This window comes from Aspergillus clavatus, genomic scaffold, assembly GCF_000002715.2.
Source record: "Aspergillus clavatus NRRL 1 1099423829805 genomic scaffold, whole genome shotgun sequence".
Taxonomy (NCBI): Eukaryota; Fungi; Ascomycota; class Eurotiomycetes; order Eurotiales; family Aspergillaceae; genus Aspergillus; species Aspergillus clavatus.
The window spans coordinates 4,340,112-4,364,982 of NW_001517094.1; the positions used below are offsets into that span (position 1 = coordinate 4,340,112).

General features: G+C 51.4%; 13 protein-coding genes across 13 annotated transcripts, besides 3 other annotated features; 5 read left to right on the plus strand and 8 right to left on the minus strand.

Annotated features, from left to right (window-relative positions):
- Nucleotides 1–693: 693 nt before the first annotated feature.
- Nucleotides 694–2,330, minus strand: ACLA_032600 (MFS transporter; the record flags this gene model as incomplete). Its single annotated transcript, XM_001269949.1, has 2 exons — nucleotides 694–1,884; nucleotides 1,947–2,330. 2 exons carry the CDS (start codon nucleotides 2,328–2,330, stop codon nucleotides 694–696), a joined length of 1,575 nt encoding a protein of 524 aa, XP_001269950.1.
- A 1,412-nt stretch (nucleotides 2,331–3,742) lies between these two features.
- Nucleotides 3,743–4,999, minus strand: ACLA_032610 (uncharacterized protein; the record flags this gene model as incomplete). Its single annotated transcript, XM_001269950.1, has 1 exon — nucleotides 3,743–4,999. The coding sequence occupies one exon, from the start codon at nucleotides 4,997–4,999 to the stop codon at nucleotides 3,743–3,745; it is 1,257 nt and encodes a 418-aa protein (XP_001269951.1).
- A 956-nt stretch (nucleotides 5,000–5,955) lies between these two features.
- On the minus strand, nucleotides 5,956–6,342 carry ACLA_032620 (uncharacterized protein; the record flags this gene model as incomplete). The annotated part of the gene is made up of 1 exon (XM_001269951.1): nucleotides 5,956–6,342. One exon carries the CDS (start codon nucleotides 6,340–6,342, stop codon nucleotides 5,956–5,958), a length of 387 nt encoding a protein of 128 aa, XP_001269952.1.
- Nucleotides 6,343–7,606: 1,264 nt separating this feature from the next.
- On the plus strand, nucleotides 7,607–8,742 carry ACLA_032630 (enoyl-CoA hydratase/isomerase family protein; the record flags this gene model as incomplete). Its single annotated transcript, XM_001269952.1, has 4 exons — nucleotides 7,607–7,932; nucleotides 7,997–8,107; nucleotides 8,178–8,534; nucleotides 8,589–8,742. 4 exons carry the CDS (start codon nucleotides 7,607–7,609, stop codon nucleotides 8,740–8,742), a joined length of 948 nt encoding a protein of 315 aa, XP_001269953.1.
- A 930-nt stretch (nucleotides 8,743–9,672) lies between these two features.
- ACLA_032640 (presequence translocated-associated motor subunit PAM17) lies at nucleotides 9,673–10,467 on the minus strand (the record flags this gene model as incomplete). Its single annotated transcript, XM_001269953.1, has 2 exons — nucleotides 9,673–9,849; nucleotides 9,904–10,467. 2 exons carry the CDS (start codon nucleotides 10,465–10,467, stop codon nucleotides 9,673–9,675), a joined length of 741 nt encoding a protein of 246 aa, XP_001269954.1.
- A 529-nt stretch (nucleotides 10,468–10,996) lies between these two features.
- Nucleotides 10,997–11,858, minus strand: ACLA_032650 (putative integral membrane protein; the record flags this gene model as incomplete). The annotated part of the gene is made up of 5 exons (XM_001269954.1): nucleotides 10,997–11,183; nucleotides 11,234–11,393; nucleotides 11,462–11,513; nucleotides 11,570–11,765; nucleotides 11,836–11,858. The coding sequence occupies 5 exons, from the start codon at nucleotides 11,856–11,858 to the stop codon at nucleotides 10,997–10,999; spliced, it is 618 nt and encodes a 205-aa protein (XP_001269955.1).
- Nucleotides 11,859–12,354: 496 nt separating this feature from the next.
- ACLA_032660 (uncharacterized protein) lies at nucleotides 12,355–12,832 on the minus strand (the record flags this gene model as incomplete). Its single annotated transcript, XM_001269955.1, has 2 exons — nucleotides 12,355–12,480; nucleotides 12,806–12,832. 2 exons carry the CDS (start codon nucleotides 12,830–12,832, stop codon nucleotides 12,355–12,357), a joined length of 153 nt encoding a protein of 50 aa, XP_001269956.1.
- Nucleotides 12,806–12,849: a microsatellite.
- Nucleotides 12,806–12,858: a microsatellite.
- A 338-nt stretch (nucleotides 12,859–13,196) lies between these two features.
- ACLA_032670 (Zn(II)2Cys6 transcription factor) lies at nucleotides 13,197–15,955 on the plus strand (the record flags this gene model as incomplete). The annotated part of the gene is made up of 5 exons (XM_001269956.1): nucleotides 13,197–13,258; nucleotides 13,316–13,342; nucleotides 13,412–14,805; nucleotides 14,856–15,814; nucleotides 15,869–15,955. The coding sequence occupies 5 exons, from the start codon at nucleotides 13,197–13,199 to the stop codon at nucleotides 15,953–15,955; spliced, it is 2,529 nt and encodes an 842-aa protein (XP_001269957.1).
- Nucleotides 15,956–16,060: 105 nt separating this feature from the next.
- ACLA_032680 (putative thiamine pyrophosphokinase) lies at nucleotides 16,061–17,148 on the minus strand (the record flags this gene model as incomplete). Its single annotated transcript, XM_001269957.1, has 2 exons — nucleotides 16,061–17,048; nucleotides 17,108–17,148. 2 exons carry the CDS (start codon nucleotides 17,146–17,148, stop codon nucleotides 16,061–16,063), a joined length of 1,029 nt encoding a protein of 342 aa, XP_001269958.1.
- A 544-nt stretch (nucleotides 17,149–17,692) lies between these two features.
- ACLA_032690 (uncharacterized protein) lies at nucleotides 17,693–17,953 on the plus strand (the record flags this gene model as incomplete). The annotated part of the gene is made up of 1 exon (XM_001269958.1): nucleotides 17,693–17,953. The coding sequence occupies one exon, from the start codon at nucleotides 17,693–17,695 to the stop codon at nucleotides 17,951–17,953; it is 261 nt and encodes an 86-aa protein (XP_001269959.1).
- A 947-nt stretch (nucleotides 17,954–18,900) lies between these two features.
- Nucleotides 18,901–20,132, plus strand: ACLA_032700 (uncharacterized protein; the record flags this gene model as incomplete). The annotated part of the gene is made up of 2 exons (XM_001269959.1): nucleotides 18,901–19,299; nucleotides 19,356–20,132. 2 exons carry the CDS (start codon nucleotides 18,901–18,903, stop codon nucleotides 20,130–20,132), a joined length of 1,176 nt encoding a protein of 391 aa, XP_001269960.1.
- A 741-nt stretch (nucleotides 20,133–20,873) lies between these two features.
- Nucleotides 20,874–20,914: a microsatellite.
- Nucleotides 20,915–21,814: 900 nt separating this feature from the next.
- Nucleotides 21,815–23,734, plus strand: ACLA_032710 (putative MFS transporter; the record flags this gene model as incomplete). The annotated part of the gene is made up of 7 exons (XM_001269960.1): nucleotides 21,815–21,973; nucleotides 22,030–22,109; nucleotides 22,171–22,351; nucleotides 22,406–22,459; nucleotides 22,515–23,009; nucleotides 23,104–23,374; nucleotides 23,436–23,734. The coding sequence occupies 7 exons, from the start codon at nucleotides 21,815–21,817 to the stop codon at nucleotides 23,732–23,734; spliced, it is 1,539 nt and encodes a 512-aa protein (XP_001269961.1).
- Nucleotides 23,735–23,924: 190 nt separating this feature from the next.
- ACLA_032720 (uncharacterized protein) lies at nucleotides 23,925–24,698 on the minus strand (the record flags this gene model as incomplete). The annotated part of the gene is made up of 1 exon (XM_001269961.1): nucleotides 23,925–24,698. One exon carries the CDS (start codon nucleotides 24,696–24,698, stop codon nucleotides 23,925–23,927), a length of 774 nt encoding a protein of 257 aa, XP_001269962.1.
- Between the last annotated feature and the right edge of the window lie 173 nt (nucleotides 24,699–24,871).

A 24,871-nucleotide genomic window follows, 5' to 3' on the forward strand; every position in this document is an offset into this window, starting at 1 on the left:
ATGATATCTCCTAGTTAACTCTACCTTACCTACCTACAGTACTCTGTACTGAGTTAACTGCTAAAGTTAGGTGACTTAACAATCTACATGATTTGATTAGTTGATTTCGGGAAGCCTGCTCTCCTATTGGCCGAAACCATGGTATCCACTATCTTCACGTGACATTCCGCATTTGTCAGGAAAAAAGCAGCTTCAGTCATCTGACATTATGACATTTTCAGAAAATTCATGTCATTTACCACGCCTACCCCATAGGTAGTTACTCCGTGGTTCTAGATTTGTGGATCTGCTGTGGGTCAGATTATGCAAATGCATAATCCTCTGCATAAGTTGTGCTGTCATTCATCATAGCCTGCTTCGAATGCTTCGATCTTAGTGGCGAGGCCGCGAGACACCATTGCCCATCTGTTCAATGACTACCTACATGAAATTGGCATCCATCATGGCAACGCCAACGGATACGATGTTGTCTATGCAAGACGGTACGACACAAACAGCTAATTGTTTCAAAAAAGTCAGATTTACATAAGTCACTTGCCAATTTATTAGCTTGGAACATATAGAGGGAGGAGTTACAGCGACACCCTATATATAAGCACAAAGTAAATATAACATCGGACATATGTGCAGTATTCTCTCTTGCTATACTAAGAACCAGCAATACCCCTGGAAATCTGATAGGGTTGGTACTGATCATCCTTTCTTCCCGTTGAAATCCACAGGGAACTTCTCCCGCACAGCCTTGCCATATCCGGTGAAGAAGATAGGTATCGGAACAAACGCCACAGCAATGAACCCGAGCAGCGAGTTTCCCCAGCCCAGCCCTAGCGATTTGAACATCTCAGGTCCAGCGAGCGGGAGCAACGCGCCTACCAGCGAACGCGTGGCAGTGAGGACGGCGCTTGCGGACGCCGCGTACGCGGGATAGCAGTCAATGATGTACGTCTGGATGGGCATGAAAAGGCCCATCATGGAGATGCCGAACGGACACATGCCGATGATCGGCACGATCCAGTGGACATGCTTGGCTGCTGACCAGCCGTACCAGAAGAAGCTGACGGGGAGGAAGCACGAGAAGAAGATCATGGTGGGCAGTCGCATCTCGGGCTCGAATCTGCCGCTGTTCTGCGCGGTTAGCTTCATCACAATCCTATCGCTCGTGAGCGCAATGATGGCGAGACCGATGAAAAATCCGATGCCGATGCCGAGATATGCCAATCCAGAGAGACCCGTGGTGAAGCCGTACTGGGCCGTGAAGACGGCGGGGATGGTGGTGAAGAAGAGGTAGAGCAGGCCGTAGACGAGAGACATGTAGACGGAGAGCAGGAAGACGATGGGTGACTTGAAGAACATCAGCATGGGTCGCTTCAAACCCAGCTTCACAGTCTCAGCCGCAGAAACATCGTCGCCTTCAGGTTCATAAGCGCTGCGCAGGTCTGTCCGACCCAGCTCTTTGGCCAACTTGGCTGTTTTCCATCTTATCAGGACGGGAGCGTACGTCTCCCGATTCGAACACTCAATGCCGAAAGACAAGGCACCGCTTGCGATCAACAAGATCCAGAATATCCAGCGCCAGCCGATCTGCTGGCCGATGAACCCTCCGCAAATGGGCCCAACCACAGGGCCAATAAGCGGACCCATGCTCCAGATCGATGTGGCCATTCCGCGCTTCTCGACCGGGAACAAGTCCACAATCAAACCGGCACCCAGGGTAATGCAACCAGCACCGCCGATTCCCGCCAACAATCGGAAAACAATCAATAAAGCGATATTGGGGGCAAGGGCGCAGCCAATTTGCCAGACGACGAAGAACCAGTTGGCAAAGCTAAGAAGGATTCTCCGGCCGTAGATCTCGCTTAAAGGGGCAATCAGCAAAGGACCGAACTAGGTCTGTGCATCAGTCCTCATATTCCCCGATTATGTCCGCAAGGAGTCCCGTCACTCACAGTATATCCTAACAAGAAAACCGTTACACTAAAGGACAGTAGCGTCGGATCAGTGACCTTTAGATCAGCAGCCACAAATTCCACAGCAGGAGAGAACATGCTAGACGCAAGAGGCGAGATGAGAGTGATCGAGCTCATGAGCGCCAGCAGACTCCATTTTTGCCCCCCGGAGAAGTTTTGCGGGTTCTCAGGGTCGTCTTGTCCGTCCCATCCTACAACCCCGCGCGCGAGGTCTGTTTCTGGAAAGCGCTTCACTTCAGGCTCCGGGGAGTCGCGTGGTTCGTGAGTGGGAGAATGCCTCGACTGAGGGGGTGAGGAGGACAAGTACTCCGTTCGGTGGCTATGCGAGGGGCTCGGCGGTCGTTGCTTTTCGAGATCGTTCATGTTGCAGGCGAGGATTTATCGATGTATAGATAACAGATAGAAAAGAAAAGTGGCGTAGAAGCAGGCGGGAGTGATCAAAGCCTCAGTAAGGATGCCAATGAGTACTGATAGGTAGAGCTCCAACGAAATCTCCGCTAGGGATGATCAAGAAAAGAAGCTTTGAAGTCAGGTAGCCAGAAAGAGAAGGTTGGAAAAGGCACCGAGGTGACAAGAAGAACGATTTTCAGCAAGTTACAAGTCCCAGGATGATCAGCGAAGAATCTTATAAGAGGGTCATCCCGGCGAGTATGCTCAGACGCTGACCTTGATATAAGGCTGGTCCACTGGCATAAATGCATAACTATGGATCAAATCATCCTTGATTATCATGCAGTAACGAGGCTCTCAGCACCATCCAAGCTCTCAGATCTGAATTAGACATCGGAGAGTCCTAACAAAGCCACCTCCTCCGGATAGTGCATGGCGATGGTGTTCTGCCATAGCTTTACCTCCATATCTACTCCAATTTTCAAACACAACATAGTTTATAGTGGAGCATTGCGAAGACAGTTGATTGTCAACACTGATTCAGTTATCCACTCGGCATATCCGGCTAATCCAATCAATTTGTCTGCTGTAGTTGGATTATGGATCCGCTGATTCATTGCCCACACCTTAATCACTTTATGTTGACAGCTTGAGGGATGTCCCCATTGCCCAGGGGAGAATATACTATGTCTAAGGTAGTGCTCTATGAGATTGAAGATGGAATCGAGCTTGATTGGAGCGGTGAGGAATCTTTGAGAGACATTTGTTTCTATAAAATTGATCTCCCATATCTATAATTTCATAAAGTCCGGCAATCGGATGTTTGTACTGTACAACTATATTGCATAATGGGGGCTATGCATCTTTCATCATGTTGTGCACAACATTCCAGATCATGGGATGAGAACTCCAGATCCATGTAAGTCAGCCTCTCCCACTGTGACAGGGAATCACTTCTGTAGAGCCTCCCAATTATGGATACAAGTTGTTGGTATGGACCCAACGCTGAGGGTCACACAAGAACTGTCATCCTGCTGACAGTGGTCTGAATATGAGAATCGATATCTCCAAACATGAAATTGGTGCGGCATAATGTTCCAGCGGAGATTGTTATCACCTTAAAAAAGCTGCGAGAAAGGAACTCGTTTTGGTCCGCATGCTCATCAGATGGCGACATCTCTTGACATCAATTCTTTGGAGTCTAGTCGAAACAAGAATATATCGAAATTGAAGATGGTGGTACGCTTCAGAGCGACATTTTTGATCACCCGCAGATTATTCGAACTTGAAATGAGAGTGGTGCAGCTAGGTTATCCTGCGACAGCCGGCTTGATATCAGCTCCCGGATATACGGGCTCCATCCAAGGACTTGGGCCCCCAATGCCTCAATCATAGGCCTTCTCAAAGCCCATGCTCCACACGCCATGGGCACCCTTGACAGTATACGGTCCGCCCCAGTCATAAGACTGGCGGTTCTCTTTGTATGAGGCCGCGCCGACGTGTTGCATCTGGGAGGGCGATATGACTAATCTGTCCAACCCTTTCTGATCTGCGAGCATCTCAATGACACTATCCACCGGCTTGGGTCTGACGGTCTGGATCTCTTTCAGGTGATTGATGAGCAAAGGAGCCTTTTCTCGAGGGAAGAGCAGTGCCTGCGAGCAACAACCGTGACTGTTCATAAGATGCACCCCAGGCCGCATCGGAAGAACGGTCGCACGGCCGGCCAAGAAATACAGGCTGATGAGAAGTGGGACGCATAGCAGACAGATGACGGCAAGGAATGTGTTGGTCAATATCCCTTGCATGGGTCGTGTCCGCCGTCGTGCACAGACACCTGTCAAAGCGATAGCTGAAACAACCGCAACGCTGGAGATCAGATAAGTGGGCCAATTCTCCGAGTTCCAACCGAGGAATTTTTCGGTATAAAAAAGGCGCAGGTACAGCCAGTCCTTGACCGTCCCGCGATCTGACCATTGCTTGACCTGTTCCAGACTCTTCAGGGTATGACGGTACCATCTCCGTTGTGCCACCACGTCATCTTCCAGCAGGAGGATCCACCGGGCCTTGGTATCCTCGTAGCATGATCTCAGGGACAGCTGATAGTCGATCAGCGACTTTTCCTTGATATTCTTCTTTCTCTCCCACTCTTCCATTTGTTGCTCGTCAGCGCCGAGATCTTTATAGGTGAGAACGCGGTCTATGACGTTGGAAGTCCATGGTTGCCTAAAGTCTGGGTGATCCGAAGGAGCGCTGAGCGCAAAGAGCACATGGATTACGATGTTTGCACGTTCCTTCGCCGAGAGACCATCAAGCAGCGAACCAACGGTGACGTCGAGATTCTGCTGCAAGGGCCGCTTCACGGTGACAATGCCGGCACAGATGCTCGAGCCGCCTTCAGCCGAAGTGGGGGCCTTCGCGGATGCTTCGGGATACGTGCTGGACTGATTGAAACGGGATACGAAATCGAGGGACTCTTTGATTCTCCTGACGCTATAATGCGGTCGATAGCCTTCATCAGGGCGAAAGAAGAACGAACCAGGGTCGCGTGCGGAATTGAAGTGGCAGAAGATAAGGAGGAGAAAATAGAAGACGGCAAAGGCGACTAGAAGAAGCCTTTGATTCTTGTTGAAGAACGGCATCTCGTCTCCAACATGATGGGACCTTGGGTGAAGATGTGTTGATGGATAGATAGGTCAGAAAATGGAAGGAAGTTCTGGGTGAGATAGTAGTGCGAAAATCACACCAAGCACATAGACTAGAGTCGACTTTCCTCCTTTGTAATGAGATGATTAGATAACCCAATTCAATAATAATCTACGGAGTACTTAGGTAGGTAATTAGTTAGATTCTAGGTACTTAGTAGGCGCTAGGTAGTAGCTAGTAGGTACTGTTTACTACTAGTACTACTAAGACTCAGGGAGTAGGAACTCAGACTTTGAGCCCACTTGGGGAAAAAAATCACCAATGGCCAAACAAGCAATACGACCCCAAAGCCAAGCGTGTCTTAGTTTGGGTACAAAGACCTTGATTGATTGGCCAGGTGAGATTAGGGCGCCATGGCTGCCAAATTAACCAATGTGGATGGGCCAATATGGTTTAGGGACCACCCATAGCCTCTATAGCCCACCAGAGCTAGCACTGATGGGGATCCATATTCCACATTTGATTATAAAACACAATACATTGGATCCATTATTATTCATCGTTTGATACATTGCAAGTCAGCATTATCAGGATGATGTGTCATGTTCTATGATTGGCCTGTCAGAGGATTTTCTGAAACAATGAAGTCAGGTGTGTTCTCTTTGCTGGCGGTTGATTCAGTTCAAATCAAGTTTCCTCGGAAAGGCTCTTGCATGGAGGGATACGGTCAACTGGTTTCATTGAATCGTCTACCTTGGCCTTCAGCAGTACCTCTCCTCGCGAAAGGAACTTCTTTCCAACGACAACGTCAACAACAGTCAGATCAAATTCAAGATATGCGGTATAGTATTAAAAAAAAAAAAAAAAAAGGCCAAAAGAGAAATAACAATAGATACCCATAGTAGTCCTTGGAAACTAGGATCTCATCTTGGGTCTGGTCGTGTTGGGTCTACTATTTCTTCTTTAGACCCCAAAAGTCTTTGTCCTGGTGAACAGCACCGCCTGCAGTCTCAAACACCCTGAGAATCATAGAGTTTCTCTCTTTCACATCATCCAACATAGTATCAATGGCCTTCGCGGCAAACTCGGCCACGTTCCAAGATACTTCCGATAGGAGTATGATGTTCTGCCCGGCCTCTCCGATCCAGGCACATGCAGATGGGAGTAAGGCGGCAATCGTAAGTGCGTGCATTGGTCGGCGAGGATCTTCGTCTTCCACATCGTTAGAGCTACCAAGAGGCCGCGGGTCCTTGCTCTGCGCCCATTGCCGCGCAGTCGTTGATCCAAAAGTTTGATATGCCCGTAGCAAGGAATGGTAGGTCGTTCCAGACAGCACCATCACAAGTTCTAGCAATATCAATGCCGCCACCGCCCGGTGCTGGTCTCGTTAGAGGTCCTCGTCCGCGAGTACGGACGATGTCGAGGACACCCCTATCTTGCTCAAAGCTTTCATGAGAGACATATCTGCTGTATTGGTAATAGATGTACCAGAGATCATGCAGAGGCCGCTCACAAGAATCAATGGAATACCCACTCTGGCAGTACCTTTGACTGATACCCCATGTCCTGTTGTATGCTAGTGATCAGAGGAGGTCGAATTGTCCTTGCCGAGCAGTCTCCTGCAAATCCACCTGGTTGCCCCTGGTAATGAGCTTGGTGAGTCTCGTAGTAAGTTCTGCATCCTGCGTTAACCGTCTACGCTAGTGCAAGAGCTGGGGGTAGGAATTATGGAAGAGGGTGAGTTTTGGGCAAAGAGATGAGCGTTGGAGGGATTAGACACGATGAGTTGTGAGCATGGATATATCTTCTATGAAAAGGGGTGAAGCATGGATAGGGTAATGCTAGTTTTATAGTGGTAGGCAGCAACGTGTATTTGTAGCCTGGGCTCATACACTATTGGTAACACACACCGCTAGTTCACATTGGGGGACCCCTGATAGGATTAAACTTTAGTCCTGTAGTATCTGTACTTTGTATCTCTCAGCCTATGTTCTGCCCCTCCAATCGTATCAAAACATGTCCCTTATTTACGGATGATGATAGAGGACCTCAGTAAGTTCATGAATGCCTAAATTGATTCCGACTTGATTGGATCCGATACTGGTTGCACGATGCATGCGATCTGTGATGCACAGAGACCCTTGTTCATCCTGTGCAATAGCCTATTCCATTGCTCTAAACCCAGACATCCGACGCTGGTAGTGGTGTGTTTAGATGTGGAACTGGAGTGGGATACTCCGTACATGGATTCGGCATCCACTGTTGATAATAGAATCTTCTTCCATCCTCGCCAACAGCTATCACAAGAATGCTATCTAGTAAGACGATACTATTGGATACTGGATTAAGAATGCACCCCGGATCATTTCTCCACTCGCTATGCGGGGCAACCACAGCCGGGCTACCGAGGCAGCTCATCCGTGACATACTTGGGGATACCATCACCAAGCCCATTTTGAGAGTATCAATATTCACCAAGGACACTTTATCAGGGAATGCCTTGCAGGTTGCTCGATTCTAACATAACATTGAATCTTGCGATATTGACTGCCTTTACCTGATTCGCATCCATTCGCCTACCTGCAACTGACTGGACATCGACAATGTATCCCAATCCACCCCCAATTACCATCCCAACCTCATATGAGGCCCTTCCCACCACGCACATCAAAGTCGCCCACCACCCAGCAGGCTCCCCGACCGCAACCCCGGTCGTGATCGTCTCTTTGAACCGGCCCGAGAAACACAATGCTTTTACGCAGATCATGGCCGAGAACCTGGAGAAGGTGTTCGGCATGTTTGACCTGGACGAGCGCGTCAAGGCGGTCGTTCTGACCGGCGCCGGAAACGCCTTCTGCGCAGGAGCGGATCTCGAGATCGGCTTCGGTGGAGGACGGGAACGAGTGAGGACGACGGATCATCGGGATAGGTCTGTCCTTCTTTTCTCTGGGTCTGAAACAGAGAGAATAATCCATGGCCGACGCGCGTTCTAGTGGTGGTCGAGTGGCCCTCGCAATCCACCGATGCCGCAAGCCCACGATCGCGGCGATGCAGGGTTCCGCTGTAGGTGTCGGCATGACCATGACCCTTCCTGCTGCAATCAGGTCAGTCGCAACCACATTCTTCCCCTCCAGCCGCGCTCCTGTCATGCAGTGCAGGTACTGAAAGACCCAGAATCGCCCACGCATCCAGCAAATACGGCTTTGTCTTTGCCCGCCGCGGAATCTTCATGGAGTCCTGCTCCTCCTACTTCCTCCCCCGTCTCATCGGCTACTCCCGCGCCATGTACCTCGTCTCGACCGGCGGCGTCTTCCCCTCCACCTCGAAGCACTTTGACGGTCTTTTCGCGGAAACCCTCCCGGACAAATCACGCGTCTTGCCTCGAGCACTAGAACTCGCAACCGATATCGCCGAAAACGTCAGCCCCATGGCATCCGCACTGAACCGCGCCCTGATGTGGCGCTGCTCCGACTCCGCCGAAGAGGCGCATCTGCTCGAGTCCGGGATTCTGTACCATATGTTCGGAGCTCTGTACGGTGATGTGCATTGCATGTGTTGCGTGGAGAGTGCTACTAACTTGCGCAGGAATCAGAAAGAGGGCGTCTCGGCGTTCTTTGAGAAACGGAAGCCGAATTTTCAGGCCACGTTGGAGCAGGATGGACCAGCTAACTATCCGTGGTGGTCGGAGGTGAATATCGACCCGCCAGTGAAGCCTCTTAAAGAGCCTTCCAAGCTGTGAACAGATGGATCTTCAGTGGTCATATCTTCCGAGCCAATCCTTCTGGCGATCAGCAAAACATGGTGAACCAGCCACTTGATTACATTGTCGAACACCGTATCTGTAGACTTATATCAAGACGAATGTTGAGACATCTGTGGCTCAATCCAACTATGACTTGCAGAAACAGACCTCTATCGTACACGACTTGCGCTGTAGCCCACTTTACTCAGGAGCCTATTCTGCCTTCAACCCTCCGTCGAGATTAGGCGATACCCAAGGCTCCATGGACGAAGCCTTCTGAATGAGTATACACAACAGCCAACGCAAGACCGCCCGACAGGGCCCGTGCAACCTTAAGAGGAAAGAGAGAGCTAATTGACGTATCTCTGAGATCGCGTCACGCAGGAGCCATCTTGGAACATGCATGTGTTCTATTGCGACCATGCACCTTGAACTCATCTTAGGGGGCTGGAACGTATGGACTCACGCCTGGAACACGCAGGGGAAGACGAGAGAGCTTGCAGAATATTAGTTTCGTGTAGAGGCACATCCACTAGGCCGATTTTTGACAGCATCGTATTGCTTTACCTGTGTGTCCTAGGCGAGCCAGATGGTAGAATAGCCTCCAAAGCCCATCTTGTCCATGAAGAGATACCGCCCGTGCAGCATGTCGCCGACCATCACAGGATGATAGGCACCGGGCCTGTTAGATGGAGATGGGTTACTGCAGTAGATTTAGGAAGGCTTGGTTTACACAGACAAATGAAAATGCTATTGCTGATGGTGATACATAGCCTCCGTGCATGGACAAAGGGTGTGCCTGATCGCTCAATCTCAATGGCAGACATCCAACTCGGTACAGAGCAAAAAATCTCAATTGAAGACATGAGGCCGGCTGACATATAAGACCTATCAATGATAAATGACAGGCTAGGTTGATTCATCACATTAGACAATGAAGCTGCGTCTCTTGCGGTTGTAGGCCCTTTGGTCCTTCAGCCATTGCCGATAACCCTGCACGCTGCCAATCTTTTCACCATAGTAGTCCGGCACAGGGTTGGCAATCGAGTTGGACGAGGGATCAACACGAAAACGCTTGATTCTATCGTAGAATTCCTTCTCTTTCTGTAAAGATATTAGCTAGAGTTCAGCTCAGCACGTCAAGCCTCGGGGACTTACCACCGCAACAGCAGGCCTATATCGCCTATATACCAGTCCCCAAACAGCATTCCCCAGGAACGGACCAGCAAGCCAGCCGACAGCACCACATGCCGCAGTGGCCAAGCCCAGCACAACGAAGGGGTCCAGACCCATCACCTGCGCTCCGAGGGATTCCAGATCCTGCTCAGAGAGCACCTGCACCCCGATGATGGTGCTGGCCATCGAGGCGATGATCGACGAGCCAAGGGAGTATCGTCGGCGAGAGGCGCGGAGCTTGAAGAAGGTATTCCAGTCGAGCTTCGCAGGTGGGATGTGAGAGGCATTTGTGGCAGTGGAGTTCAGACGGAAAGCGGTGGTGTTGCGAATAATAGGAGTGATGGTCTTCTGAGGGCGTGCCGATGGCTTGAGCGCCTTGAATTGTGTGGTTGATGTGCTGGAAGGCCGGGCCTGTGGTCTGGGCGAGAGCTTCTGGCAGCATTGGAACAATGGGGTTGTGGCAGGAAGGGGTCCTGAGGCCGCTAGGGAAAACCGACTGCTGAGAGCGGCGGTGCGTAGTGTGCTGTTCATTGAGGTGAGATGCATGGTGAGTGCTGCCGGAATGTAGAAAGAGACTTGTGGTCGCGAGACTGATGGTTGCTGAAGAGGTTCGGAGAACAGGCGGGAGAAGCTACCGGAGGTTATGTAAGCAGGAAGTGGAACCAGAGCTTTTGCACTGTGAGGTCACAGTTAGATTCCCATTTTCTCATCTACGCCTGGACATCTTTGGGATCAGTACAACAGTTGCGTGCTGAATCGATCAGGCTGACTCTATGTGATGGCTCCCGTGATCTATATTGAGGGTGTCTGCAACCACGCTGATACTCTAGATTACGATGCATACTTGAATCTCCAGCGACGTGAGTTAAATATATAATTTTATTGGGTTGGTCTCTGCAATTGAATTCGAGGAATTTTATGCATAATTGCGTTGAGTATCTATGTAGGTCTTTGATAGATGCGACGATGTACAATTTCTGCAAGAAGAGAATGATCATAGGCTCACTTTGGGGGGATTTTGTACGATCATGACCTTATTAGTTGGTAGTTCAGCTGTATGAAGGACCCGTGGCGATCAATGGATACCATTCTGCTTCAGAGCAGCGGGATGAGAACGGGGTCTCGTCGCTGTCCCAAAGCCATTGATGCGCCCATAGAGCCATTTCAGAGTTGCAGTACTCAGCGCCATGACGACAGCACTGAGCGCGAAGAGTCCCACTCGACCTTCGAAAGGCACTTGCTCGAAGATGGGATAGGGATACCTGGTCAGTCAGTCATCATTCGCTAATGGTAGGTGCGTATCATGACATACCAGCCGTTGTGTTTGTAGCACCGCTCAATCCAAAACCAGTATCCAAAAGCGATTGCGCTAGAGAGGCCCAAGGCTGGGAGAATAGTGATTGTCCATGGGGGCGAGAGGAAGAGAAGATCAATCAACAAAACCATGGAAGGGACGGCATGGAAACCAATATCTGATTGTCCGTTTAACACATCCAAGAAGACCAATCGGAATGATCGAAGAGTGGAAGGTCAGGCTCACCAGCATGCATTGGGAGATAGGCCCAATCCGGTACGACGAGTTGCTTGTCGATCTGAACTGTATCTTAGCGATGCGTACTCGAGGGCTAAGGCTCTCCCGACAACTGACTATACGAAGACCCCAGTACAGAATACTGATGAGTACTTCCATGGGAGCACAACATATCGACAAGAGATTCTTGACTAGGAACAGGCGAGGAGACAAAGTCACATCTGCCAGAAGGCCGATAGCAAAGGTGATAGTCGACAAGGCGAGACCAATCACGGTCAAGTACTGGAAATGCCACCCGTAGGCCTCATTATTACTGAATATTGAGCACCCAAGCGATCAATATGTGGGAATTTGCCGGCTCCATGGCGTTGGGTAAGGCTTACACTCGGTTGGGATTGTCATGCATACTGAGGTATTATTAGTCCAATGATAACCATATCAGTCTCGTCCACCATGAGATTCTGAGGGATTTCTGTTGTGGGAATTCCCCTATATAAAGGAAGAGAATAGCACCTACAACTTGAATGACCCAATAAAGCTCGTCAACCCCATCAACTTTTAAGTCCTGGGAGTCAGCCATGGAACACCGGCGCAAGGGAGCAGCAGGCGCTCACATGAACCAGAGCAGAGAAGCCTCTGGATGGATTGGACATCCGTTGTACAGGATGCTTTGCAATCAAAGATGCAGCCATTTATTTGTTTATTTGTTGTTTGTTCTAAGAAAAGGAGGTCATATCAAGTGATGAAGATGAAGGTATGAAGAACTCTCTATACAAATTTGCAATGCTAATCAGAGATGACGCCAGTTGACCCATCATGGCCATCCTGGATCCTGGGCATAGGTATCCAATCCTTTATTCATCTTACTAATAATTAAGTTCATAACTTAAGTGCCTCGTTCTTCACGGAATCCGACCGGCCCGACGGTAGCCGGAAAAACCATGCTGCCGAACTTGGCCGGCGTCATTGACTAATGACAGCGCGGCCTTATCAGCATCTCCCAGAGTCTCAGACACGCTTGGTCGTTCCTGGTCTAGAGAGTAGTAGAGACTCGATGCCGGCTATCGTCAGCTCCACCTGGGGAACACAGAGCGGAACACGATTGATCAGAACAGCCGATAATCAGTTCAACTATGTTACTCCTAGGTTCCTAACTAAGACATGCGGGCGTTGTTATCAACTTGTCTGGGCTTCCAAAGTACGATTAGACCGATTGTAACGCATATTCTAACTTTCTGCATATCTTGGACTGGTCCAGCTTCTCCGCTTTTTCGCGTGCTGTTGAATCGTCAATCGAGGTGTCTCGCTGCTTTGATTCTTCTCCGTTGTTGCTCATCTCTTCTCCCTACTTACCATCATCATCATCATCATCATCATCATCATCTGATATCATCATCACTATCATCCCCGTCAGCGATCTATTTGCTTGTCAGACTAACGACGTAGGCCACACCGTCATACTTATACTAACGTATCTTGGTCTCAATCCATCCCACTCCTCGATGAGGACGAACACTAGGTGTGGGTGTTTTATTGATTATCGCTATCTAGCCAGTTGGAATCAATCATTGCATCGACGGAAAAAGCTACCGATCAATCATCTACCAGTTTCGTGAGGTATCATTGTATCCGGATGGCGATGATACTTTGCAGAGTACGTGCCGTCAATTCATCCAGTCGCTACTGCTATTTTTCATCGGACCTTTGCACGCAGCCAAATATCTCTACCCGCGGCTGAAGTGCAATGCCTCGTCCGAGGAGGCCTGGCGCGCCAGAGCCAAAACGAAGATCCCGTAAAGGGTGTTGGTAAGTGCCCCATCCCAAGACATAGAGCGGACATTTGCTTAATAAACGGAGATCCAGGCCGTGCAAAGCGCGCAAAGTCAAATGGTAGGGAGTCTTCCCGTTTCGCTTCCACATTGAAAGCTATATCGTTGCTAATGGAGATGCGGCCACCAGTGGTGAAGAGAAACCATCTTGTCTTAACTGCAGGCGTCAAAACGAGCCTTGTGACTATAGTATCAGGCTGAACTGGGAGGGAAGAACAAGGCGAAAATCCTCCGTGGGGTCTCCAAGTTCCCAGTCCAGCGGGCACTCTGGTCATTTCCTCTCTTTGGCTCTCTTGTCCTCTGAGACGGCTTCAAGGGACTCCCTGGAATCCAGCCAACCATTCAACAGCCCGCGAGAAACAAGTTCGCAGACCTTGCTATGGGACATGGCGCATGGAGGAATTGTGGCACCAGAGGCGTCTCGCTCTAGAAGTCTACATAGCGTCCCTGAAACTGCATCCTCTCCCGCTCTCTCTGGGAGATTAATCAATAATTCCAGCCAGATGAATGGTAGGAACGCAGTAGGAATTGAATTCCCCTCACGGATGAACGATCCAATAAGCCCATGGCCAGAGCTGTCCCCGAGGATCATGGCGATGCCCCAGGAGGCGTTCTCTCCCCATCTCGCATATTCCCATGCCACGGAAGACATCTCTTACCCTTCGCCAGCGGATACCAGTTCTAGTATTGGATCCTTTGCCACTCTTAACTTCTCTGTTGGCTCCTCCGTCACGCCGGTCTCCTTCATGCCGCAGTCAACAATGGGACCAGATCCATCTATAGGCCATGCTTCTTTGGTGCAGTCAAATCGAGCGAGCGATCAACCTGGATTGGGAATAGTCTCACATGCAATCCACATCGCTCATCCTTTTGCTGTCGCCGAGGAAGTAATCCAGACGGAGAGAAGATCTTCTGTGAACTGTTCCAGCTTGTCCAGCGTACCTCCAGTCGACCCCGCTTTGCAGATCGACAATGGCCGTCATACCGACACATACTTCAATAAGATCATGAATGACCCTCTTCCAATCTCAGAGTGCATGTCAAGCTATCGGCAGGTTCCTGCCCAGTCCCCTCAGATATCATCTCCAGGCGTCATTATTGATCGTAATACCAACCCGCCCGCCGGGCATCCTACCCCGGAGCAGAGATGGCACGTCTACCTGACCACTGTGACAGACCATTATGGCTTGGATCATGGCCGTCCTGACTTGGATCTCAACAATATGAATGACCATTCCGCCATTGATATCAATTATGCTTTGGATCTGATCAATCCGGGGCATCAAACTCATGTGACGGTGGAAACAGACCCCTCGGACCAGGAATCTCCGCGCGTCACCAGCTATGGGTACTACGCGGCCCCTGTTCCCATCAATATCCCGCGATATCTGTCACCAGTGCCGTCTACATTGGTAGAAACTCCTATTAACCTGATGTACTTTCATCATTTCCTAAACCACACAGCCAAGATGCTTGTTGCACACGATTGTGGTGACAACCCATTCATTTCTGTCCTACCATCGAGTACGTTTTCCTTTCGTCTGCTGCATTGTCCGCATCTGACAGATAAATAGTGGCCATTAGTGATTCCAACATCCTGAACTTGGCTCTAGCCTACTCCGCCAGTCATCGCGCCAGATATCTGAACCATCCCGAACCTGCCAACAGGATAGCACACTGGGTCAGCAATGTCTTCCCGACTCTCCGCATGGCTTTGGAAGATTCAGACAAAAATATCACGGACAACCATCTTGCCGCCGCAATCATGCTCTTGTCTCTGAAGATCATCTCGCCAACCACTTTCGAGGTGCCCATACCATGGCAGAGCCACCTGAAGCTCGCCCGTGATCTTTTTCTCGCACGCGGAGTGCAGATGGCGTATGCCGGAAACCGAGTGGGGGCCTTCCTTGCGCGCTGGCTGGGGTATATCGATGTTCTCGGGGCTCTCTCCTGTCGGCAGAACGAGGCCCCTCTGTTCATGTACCAGTCCATTATCAACACATGCTGTCCACCTGGAGCAAATGATGAAGACGTCGTGGACTGCTTCACCGGATATACGCCGAAGACGAGTATGTTCTTGTCGCAAGTGGGTAAATTGGTTTACGAGTGCGATAGCGGCCGCTTTGATGATCTGGGGAATTTCAACCCTAGCTGGAGACCGTCACCGGATGTGATCGCCGCAGCTGAATCTCTGCTTGCGGAGTTTCACGTTGACGATATGCTCGCACACGTCAGCAATAGCCATCAGCAACACTTGGCATCGGCAGACACTCTCGCTATCGATCGAGCATTCCGATATGCTGGACTGCTGCACCTTTATCGCCGCGTACTGTGCAACTCATCTGCGTCCTCTGCCGTCACGGGAGCGTTGACTGCATTGCTGGACGCGCTGGAGCAGATCCAACCCGGCGGTGCCGCGGAGGCGGGTGCCTTATTTCCGTTGTTCACTGCGGGTTGCGAAACACGGGACTCTCATCGGAGGGTTAGCATCATGGAGCGGATCCAGAGCCTAGAAAAGAACGGCATGAAACAGGTGCGTGGGGATACCATTTGGCCCAGCAGTGCTCTAGCTGACCGACTTCAATAGATTCAGAATGCTCGTGCTCTCATGCAGCGTTGCTGGGATGAGGATATACCCTGGTATACTTTGGCACAGGGGGAGTTCTTGGGGTAGTCTTCCGGCTATTTTCTAGTCTACGAGGGGTCAGCCGGATCACAGTTCTCAAACCGCTTAACAACGCGATAGTCATCCCAATGCTTCGCTTAGTCGTAAAATTAGTCAAGACCTTTTTGGTCCCGGACTTCCCGGACTCGTAGCAAACGGCAGAATCCGATGCAGTCGGGACACAATGTCCGCGTAGTCCTCCTCGTCCTCGGCGGTGATCAAGCCGTGTCTCACGAAGAAATCCACCATGACACTCGCGCTCGCCGGCTTGAACCTCCCCTCGGCCATCGCCTCCAGCACCTCCTGCACATCCATCAGACAAAACTCCGCCACGTCTTCTTCATCCACAGGCCGCAGCACCACCTCCGGCCCAACCTCCAAATCATACACATACAGCAACCCCGGATTCATCAACCCGGGCTCCCCGCCCGCCCGCTCATCACTGACGTTCAACCACGTTACCGTCCCCGCTGCGCGCGCCTGCCGCACCAGCCCCGCATCCATCCCAGCCTCCTCCTCCGCCTCGCGCACCAAACACTCCAACGGCGCCTCCCCAGCCGCCACACCCCCGGCAACCGTATTATCGAGCAAGCCCGGATACGTCGCCTTGCGCTCATTCCGCCGGGGCACCCAGAACTTCAGCCCGGCGCTCGTCCGCACATATACCGTCAAATGTACGCCGCGGCCGATGATCCCGAACAGCGAGATAGCGGCGCGGTCCATGCTCACGGGCACGCGCGCCCCGACGATGGGGAACCGCTCCGAGTCCGCGCGCTTCCGGCCGAGCTTCGGGAAGACGGCGGTGGCGCGCGCCGCATCCAGCAGCGCGTCGATGCTGCGCTCGCACCGCTCCGTCCAGGAGTCGCAGGGCCCGCTGCTGCTCGCTGGGTCGTCGGTGTCGGATGCCGACGCCGGCGGCAGCAGGTGGATCTCCTTGTGCGGGGAGGGGAGCACGTGGAAGTCCTCGGTCCAGGGCATGCGCTGCACAACCCAGTCAACGAGGTACCCGTGGGGTCGCGGGTCATTGGGGAGGTAGAATTTCCATAGTGTGGAGAGCTGTTGCTCGTAGGCGGCTGTGTCGCCTGGTTGGTTGTAGGGAAAGCTGGGGGGGGACGTGTGGTCAGTGATGTATTTATCTTTGAGAAATAGGGGATAACTTACTTGTCGCAGTCTCTGACTATTTCTAGGATGCTTTTCGGCATGGTGGGCTATCTTGATAGTAGTCTATTGTGTCTTGCGGTTGTTTTGTTTTGTGTGAGTTGATGGGTGCCCCACAATCGGCGATATTTTTAATTTTTTTTTTTTCGATCCGTCGATCCAGCACGATTCAATCATCCCACTACTTTTGTATCAAGAATCAAGGCGTCTGGCTTCTGGACTAGTTGATCTCTCCACCGGTGGATCTAGATTATTTGGAGTTCTTGAGCTGAGTAGTTCTATTCAACAAAGATATCTCCCCATGCGCTAACTATTTTCAGCACACAGGCCCTGTCTGCGCCAACTTATCTCCAGCTTGGGGGAGCGTTTTCATCTTGACTGCTGGCAAGTAGAGAAGCATCCCTTTGAGAGTCCTTCGTACAATCAACTTTTCAAACCCATGTTATTATGATTAGTGTTGAAGTCGGAGTGAGAAGGAAGCTGTTTGCTCCTACTATCTACTGTTTCGCCAGAGCCTACATCACTTCATCTGGGAGAGATGGCTGCCCGCTTGATCACCCCCGTGGAGCTTGATTCGATGCGGCCGTCATGGCTTGCTACAATGCTTGCATGGCCATCAGAGGGTGGAGTGTTGGCGGTGATCTGCTGGGGAATTCGACTGCGGGCTTCTTGATTGCAGCCATGCATGCGGACCGGGCGAGCTCCATCGTGCCGTTCTATGCGGGTGGGACAGCTGCCGTCTTAATGGCTCTTATGCTGGTGGCCCGGCTGAGGATGGATGCCAACCTCATCGAGAAGTTTTCGTTATATAGTAGTAACAAGAAGCTTAGGACTAGAAGTTCGCTATAATAGTAAAAATCTATTTTAACTGTTTTATATAAATAGTCCACCGTAATGTCTACAATATTGTCTTGCCTTAGCAACCCTGTGGAAGAGCCAAGTGCTGTAATCGGTCTGCTCAGTACTGAGGCCTTATCCTTTCTATCCACAATGGATTCTACTATCTTTAGTTGGAAGAGTACACTCACTCTCATATTGAGGCATTCTAGAGGAACAATGACTGTTGTTGTATGCTTTCAAGGTATTTCACCGGAGGGTGAAGCTTCAGTGTCTACTGTTTTAGGAAGACATCCTGCGTCCCAGCTGGTAATGCTGGTACATTTCTCCCTTCTCATTCACTCTTAATAAGAGGCTAGGAGATGCTTGGGGGAAGCATACCGTGGAGGCCTTCAAGGCTTGAGCTCCCAGCATCCTGATCTCTTCCTTCTACATCTCCCATATGATCCCTCTCTGACAGCTTGTTCACTCTGAATCCTGTGATACCAGCAGTGCGCTGAGAGAAGCCTTAAAGCAGACCTTCCATCCCCAGGTTGCCTGAGACTTTGCTTGCTCATCAATCTCCATTCAAGGAGAGATATCTGTCCTGGCTTCACCACACTGCTTTCTTTGTTAACAATCACTTCCTTGTCATGCTCCAGACAGACCTCACCTATTAATTTTTTTCTTTGTGACGGAACTCTCAGTTCAGATTTTACTCACAAAGCTTTCTTCCAACACAGGTTAAAACATTGCGGAAAAGAGCTTCACTTGCTAGCCCTCACTAATTACTTCTAGTCACCTCACCTCACATATAATAACCTTTTATCTCAATGAGAGCTCACTTATAATCCCAGAGAGAAGAGTGTTTCTATATACCTGATCTCTGCAGACACTGCACAATTCCAGCCACCTGACCCTTTCCTAAAATGGAAGTCTGTAATCCCCTCATCTCCGATCCTCCCCAGGCACATCTCACAATGCTTGGGCCTATTCTGTTTGTTCTCGTCATCTTATTCTATTATTTGGAGGCTCAGCTTATGGCAATGGCGCAATCACCTCACCCTGAAGTCAATTCCTCCCACAATCAGACCAAAGAGGAAAGCCACCAGGGACAACAACACAATGAACTAGACGACAACAATAGCAACACAAAGCCCTCGGAGGAAATAATTGTCATTGGGCTTCAGCCCCGGAAGTGTTCCAATATCCTCGACAGCCACTTAGATGATATCAAAGTGCCGGCATTGCAACCAATACCACCTCAGAAACGGCCGGTCTTTCCTGGGACTGGCCTCACGCAGCTAAAGGCAGGCTGTATAGGCTTGCTGGATGACGGTCTGGAGGATCTAATGATTCCGGTATTGGAGCCGGAGCGAGTAGGTGTCCCCCCTGGTATCTTAAAACAAAATGTCTCTAACACATGTGTTTGAAGAAAGCTATCATCGTCACTCGAATACGCAAGGATAGCAACACCACCCAGCCGAAACAGCGACTACCACAGACCGTGCCCTGGGATGGTAAGATCCGGTGGGCCATGACAGGCTGCACCATCTTCGAGGATGACCAGGAGGAACTCAACGCCTATTTCTATCGCCCGAATGTCCTCTCCCGCCTGCCCGTCTCGGATCTGTGGATCTTTCAATACGGCCTCCGCTATATCCCTGCAGCCAAGGAGACAGATGTGTATCGCACCGTTCGGATTGAGAAGATTCCGACGAATGTGGCGCTCAACCAGATATTGCCTCATGTCACCGGAGATATCTACTCCGCATCTCTGTTCAACACAACGCCCATCACTGGATACAGCAGCGCAATCATCGTGTTTGTTCATGAGCACGAGGCGCTGCAATTCGCCTGGGCGTCACGCAAGGGACTGGCCCTGGGTCTTTTCGTGGCTAATGTGGTGCTTGTCCCTACCCCAACGTATCCCATGACGGCCGAGATGCATCGGTTGATCTTCCACCAAGGCTACACACGGACCCTGGTCATTAGCAACCTGCGGAGGTCATTGAAGGAGGAGACCCAACGTGTCTTGAAGCGATCGGCCTATCACAATTACGTTCAGAGTGTGGAGGATGGCCACGTAGCGGGGGAGGTCTATGTTCGATTTCATTCGATCAAGACAGCTGCGGCAGGGTATGAGCTCTTCAAAGGTCATCCGAGCTTTGGGAACTGTCAGGTCAGCTTTGTGAGGAACTCGGCCGAGTAAATCAGCCCGGGGGAACCTGTCGACTTGGACTAGGCGTTGGGTCTTTTCATTTAGCGCTGTTTTAAGGGAATTCTGGGGTTTAGAGTTAAACGTGTTCCTTCGTCTGTGCTCGTCATCATGCATGAAGCTGATATCCTCTCTCTTTTTGTCCTTTTTTTTTCCGCCCCCCCCCTTTTCTTTGGTGTGTCAGATACGACAGATACTGGTTCCACAAAAGTTGTCTTGGTTGGGGAAGCTAGAAATCGACCAGATTGATTCAACCTAGTAGTTAGTCCCCGGCCCCAATGTAGCATTCACCACTGAAGCGACAAGAGTGGACCCCGAATGAGCTGGATATTACTGAATGCTGATGGAGGGATCATATTCATACCTAGTATCCCTGTCAAAGGACGACGACTGGGCGCATATTCCGCGTGGCCCACGACCATAGAGATTCTTACTACAGGTTCTTCGGGTCTAAGGAACGGAAACTGCCGCTCTTATCAGTCCTCAGCAGAGTAGAGAGTACATATCTACAGACAGTCTCTAGTAGTCTACTCTGTAGTATACTGCTGGTTTCCCGCCTGCGCGGGTTTTTATAAAAAATTTTATAGCTAAAATTAAAACAACATTCAAGAGACGGGTCTCTCCAATGACGGCTGCTTGTATTCAACATCCAGCAAGTTCCCGTGAACCGCGACCACTCAGAGGAGAGAATCATAGAACGGGCCAGAGATAACAAATAACGACGTCGCATTGGCGGTCCAGTGAAGTCCAGTCAAGTCAAGTCAAATCAAGTCAAGCACCGGACAGATACCGAATAGAATATCCCGCATGTCCCGCCCACCCGCGGCTCAGCCCCCGCGGGGTCATTGTGGAGGATGGAGTCTGGACTCTGGAGTATGGAGACGAAGATTGGGAAATGGGAATGGGTGCACTGATGGCGCTAACCCGCACTAGATGCGTGTCTAGGACTCCAGGTCTCCAAGACCGCCTAAGGAGCCCAAGACTCCAGGCGGGTCGTGCTAGAAGCAACACTAAAGAACATGAAAGTTTCCGCTTTGGGGTCCTCGGGCTTGGCGGCCTCGTTATTGTTATTATTGTGTACTTGTTGCTTTATCTGGCGATTGCTTATCAAGGCAGAGTGGCAAAGAGACACTACTAGCGTCACTCACATCCTGGCGTCTTGTGTCGCTCACTCCGTCGTAACTCGCTAGTCCAGAGGGGAAAATGGTCATTGTCGTCGTCAAATCCTCAGTCGGTTCGATGCTCTATTTTCCCTCTGGGGATGATCATTCGTCCTCGCGGAGAATCTGGGGTAAGCTCGCTGTCATCCCGTCGGCAGATACTAGTCACGAGTCACAATAGCCTGGAACTTTCGTGGGATTCGATTGGCAATGACCCTGGTCAAGGTGGATGGAGGGGTTTACGAAGGATGGATGGACCTTGCTTATCCCACTGGTATATTATGGCCGTGAAGAGACGGAGTACGGAGGATGATGGTTAAGAAGGACGACAGCGGACGAAATATAACCCTTTTCGCCTCGATTTTTGTGTCGATCTCTTGCCTCATCTCACTTGCTTATCTATCGTCTCTAAATCCCTTGCGTCCCCGTGTCATCTTTGTTTTTCTGCTTCTTCATCCCCCCCCCCCCCTGCTCGGCCTGCTTATTCATCGTCTGTTATCACTGCTATCTCCCTCCATGTCTCACGCCGCCGAAGAGAAACCTGTCGTCGAACAGGTATCCCGGATTTCCGATGAGGAAAAGGGGTCTGGGCTGGACGACTTTGCTCGAAAGTCCAAACTCGCTCTCTTTGAAGACCCTGATGAGGGTCTCAGTGACGAGGAGCGGGCCAAGATTGTGAGACTGCACCAGGATTGGTCGTCCATGTGCGAAACTCTGACGGGCGTTTCTAGGATCGCGCTCTGCTCTGGAAGCTCGACCTGAAGCTGATTCCGTGGCTGAGCCTGTTGTATCTGATCTCGTTCCTGGATCGGTGGGTCCCCCGGATTCATCTCACCCTGCCAGAAGCGGACACTGACTGGCGTCGTTCATAGGACCAATATCGGCAACGCGAAACTCGCCGGCCTGCAGAGAGACCTCCACTTGACCAACGACCAGTACAACAATTCGCTAACCATCTTCTTCATCTCGTACTCGGTCTTTGAGCCGATCACCAACGTGCTGCTGAAAAAATGGCGACCGAGCATCTTTATACCCACGATCATGCTGGGATGGGTAGGTTGACTGGGGTTGTCTTGTGATGGATCCTGCTGATGAGACATGACGTAGGGCGTATGTATGGCGCTGATGGGTATTGTCAAGAATTATTCTGGTTTGATGGCGGTGCGTTCTTCCTCGTGCTCCACTCGGCCCTTGGCTTTTGTACTGACATCGACAGGTCCGATGGTTCCTTGGTCTCACAGAAGCCGGTCTCTTCCCCGGTGTCGGATACCTCCTGTCGTGCTGGTATAGGCGAGCGGAGTTTGGTGTCCGCATGGCTATCTTCTTCTCCGCGGCTGCTCTTGCGGGTTCCTTCGGAGGGCTCCTCGCGGCCGCTATCGCGCAGATGGATGGTATTGGCGGCAAGCCGGGCTGGTCATGGATTTTTATCCTCGAGGGTCTGGCCACCATCATCGTAGGCCTTTTGTCCTTCTGGATGGTGTATGACTTTCCCGATGAAGCCAAGTTCCTGTCCGATGTGGACCGCAAGCGTGTCCTGCGCCGTCTGGCCGAGGACCAACAGGCTAGTGCCGAGCACGAGCAGTTCAAAATGACCTATTTCTGGGCGAGCTTGAAGGACTGGAAGACCTATACCAGTGCTATCATCTATATGGGAGCAGATGGATCCTTGTACGCCTTCTCGCTCTTCGTCCCAACCATCATCAACCAACTAGTAAGTCGTCGTTTCGTCAATCCCAACCGATATATACTGACACTGTCTAGGGTATGTGCGATAGACTCCACTGCATTGAAGATGACTAACACAGACAGGATACACGGCTTTCAAGGCACAGCTGCTGAGCGTCCCCCCATATGCCGCAGCGGCCATCGTCACGATCGCGGTAGGTTTCATCGCAGATCGAACCCGCCAACGTGGCCTTTGCAACATTGTCGTCTCCCTCTTCGGTATCGTCGGCTTCGCGATGCTCCTGGGATGCAAATCGGGCGGCGCGCGGTACGCGGGGACCTTTCTCGGTGCCATGGGCATCTACCCCGCGATCTCGAATACCATCTCCTGGGCCAGCAACAACACGGAAGGTGAGATATGTCGCAACCCCGCTAGTAGTTCCTGACCAGCTGACACCCACCCCACACGCAGGTGTTTACAAGCGAGGCGTGACCCTCGGTATCGTCATTGGCTGGGGTAACCTCAACGGCATCGTGTCCTCCAACATCTACCGCGGCAAGGACGCGCCGACGTTCTATCCAGGCCACGGCACCGTGCTGGCGTACCTGGTGCTGTTCCTGTTCGGTGGCTCGGTGTTGCAGTATCTGCTCTTGCGACGGGAGAACCGGAAGCGGCTGAACCGAGAACGCGACCACTGGGTGCAAGGATTGGATCAGAGCCAGATTGAGCTTCTCGGAGATCAACGGCCGGACTTCATTTACACGCTGTAAAAGCAACCAGCATGAGGACGATGGGATTGGAGGAGGATGCATACAAGACCCAGAATGCTATCGGCGTATGGTACTGTAAGCTACTACCACGAGTAGATAGAGCTCACGCTTGATCCACCGCAAGCACTAAGCTGTAGATATGTCCCCAAAACAGCCAAGTTGAATTGAAGCAACTCCTCTCATCACCCACTTACTCCTCCAACCTGTACAGATTCACAATATCCTGATTCTTCTTCGGCCCCTTGACCACATGCCGACTGGACCAGCTCACCACCTCCCCAGACGCGCGCCGGATCCGAAACGCATACGCCGTGCGGTACATATCATTGATGCACAGGTGGTTGCCCCTCGCCAGGACAACGTCCGTCTCACCCTGGTCCCCCTCCGCAACCGCCGGGGGCGCAGGCGGCGCCACAAACGTCTCCCCCTCCCCGTCCGCCTCTGGCTCTGGCTCTGCCTCCACCTCGAAATCGAAATCATGGAACAGGTAATCCGCCTCGTCCTCGTCCTCCTCCTCCTCCTCCTTTTCTTCCTCTTCTTCGGCGGTTGTTGCTGCTCCCTGCCGCCGCGCACTCGGCTTCACCTTGACAAACCACACGCTGATCGCCCCCTGCTCGCCGCGCTGCCAGATATACTTCTTCGTCCACCGCAGGCCCATCCCGAAGGTATTCGGGAGCTCGCCCTCCTCGCGGTAGAGCATCTCGTGCGGCTTGTCCTCCGTGGCGGGGCGGCGGCGGCGGCGGCGAAGGGGCGTGAAGGTTGCCGTGCCGCGGAGCTCGCCGTTGATGTCGAGCGGGTTGTCGCTTTGGAGGGTGCGCAGGAGCGACCAGCGTCGGTTGTTGTGGGAGAGGGAGGTGAAGATGCCCGTGAGGCGGTGGGGGAGGGTCGCGGGGCGGGCGGGCATGTCAGGGGCGCGTTGGGTGGTCAGCGGGCAGGAGGCGATCGGTGGTTGTGGTTGGGTCATGATGTGATACTCATGAGGGACTAGTATTGGATTGCTGCGAAAGGTGTCCTGTCTAGGAGGGTGTTGGAGCGTGAGTGGGAGTTGAAATAAACAAAAAAAAAGGTGGTGGTGAGTTAAAAGAGGTGGTGGCCGGCTTGGAGTTTGCCTCAAATCTCGTGTTCGGCGCGGACCGA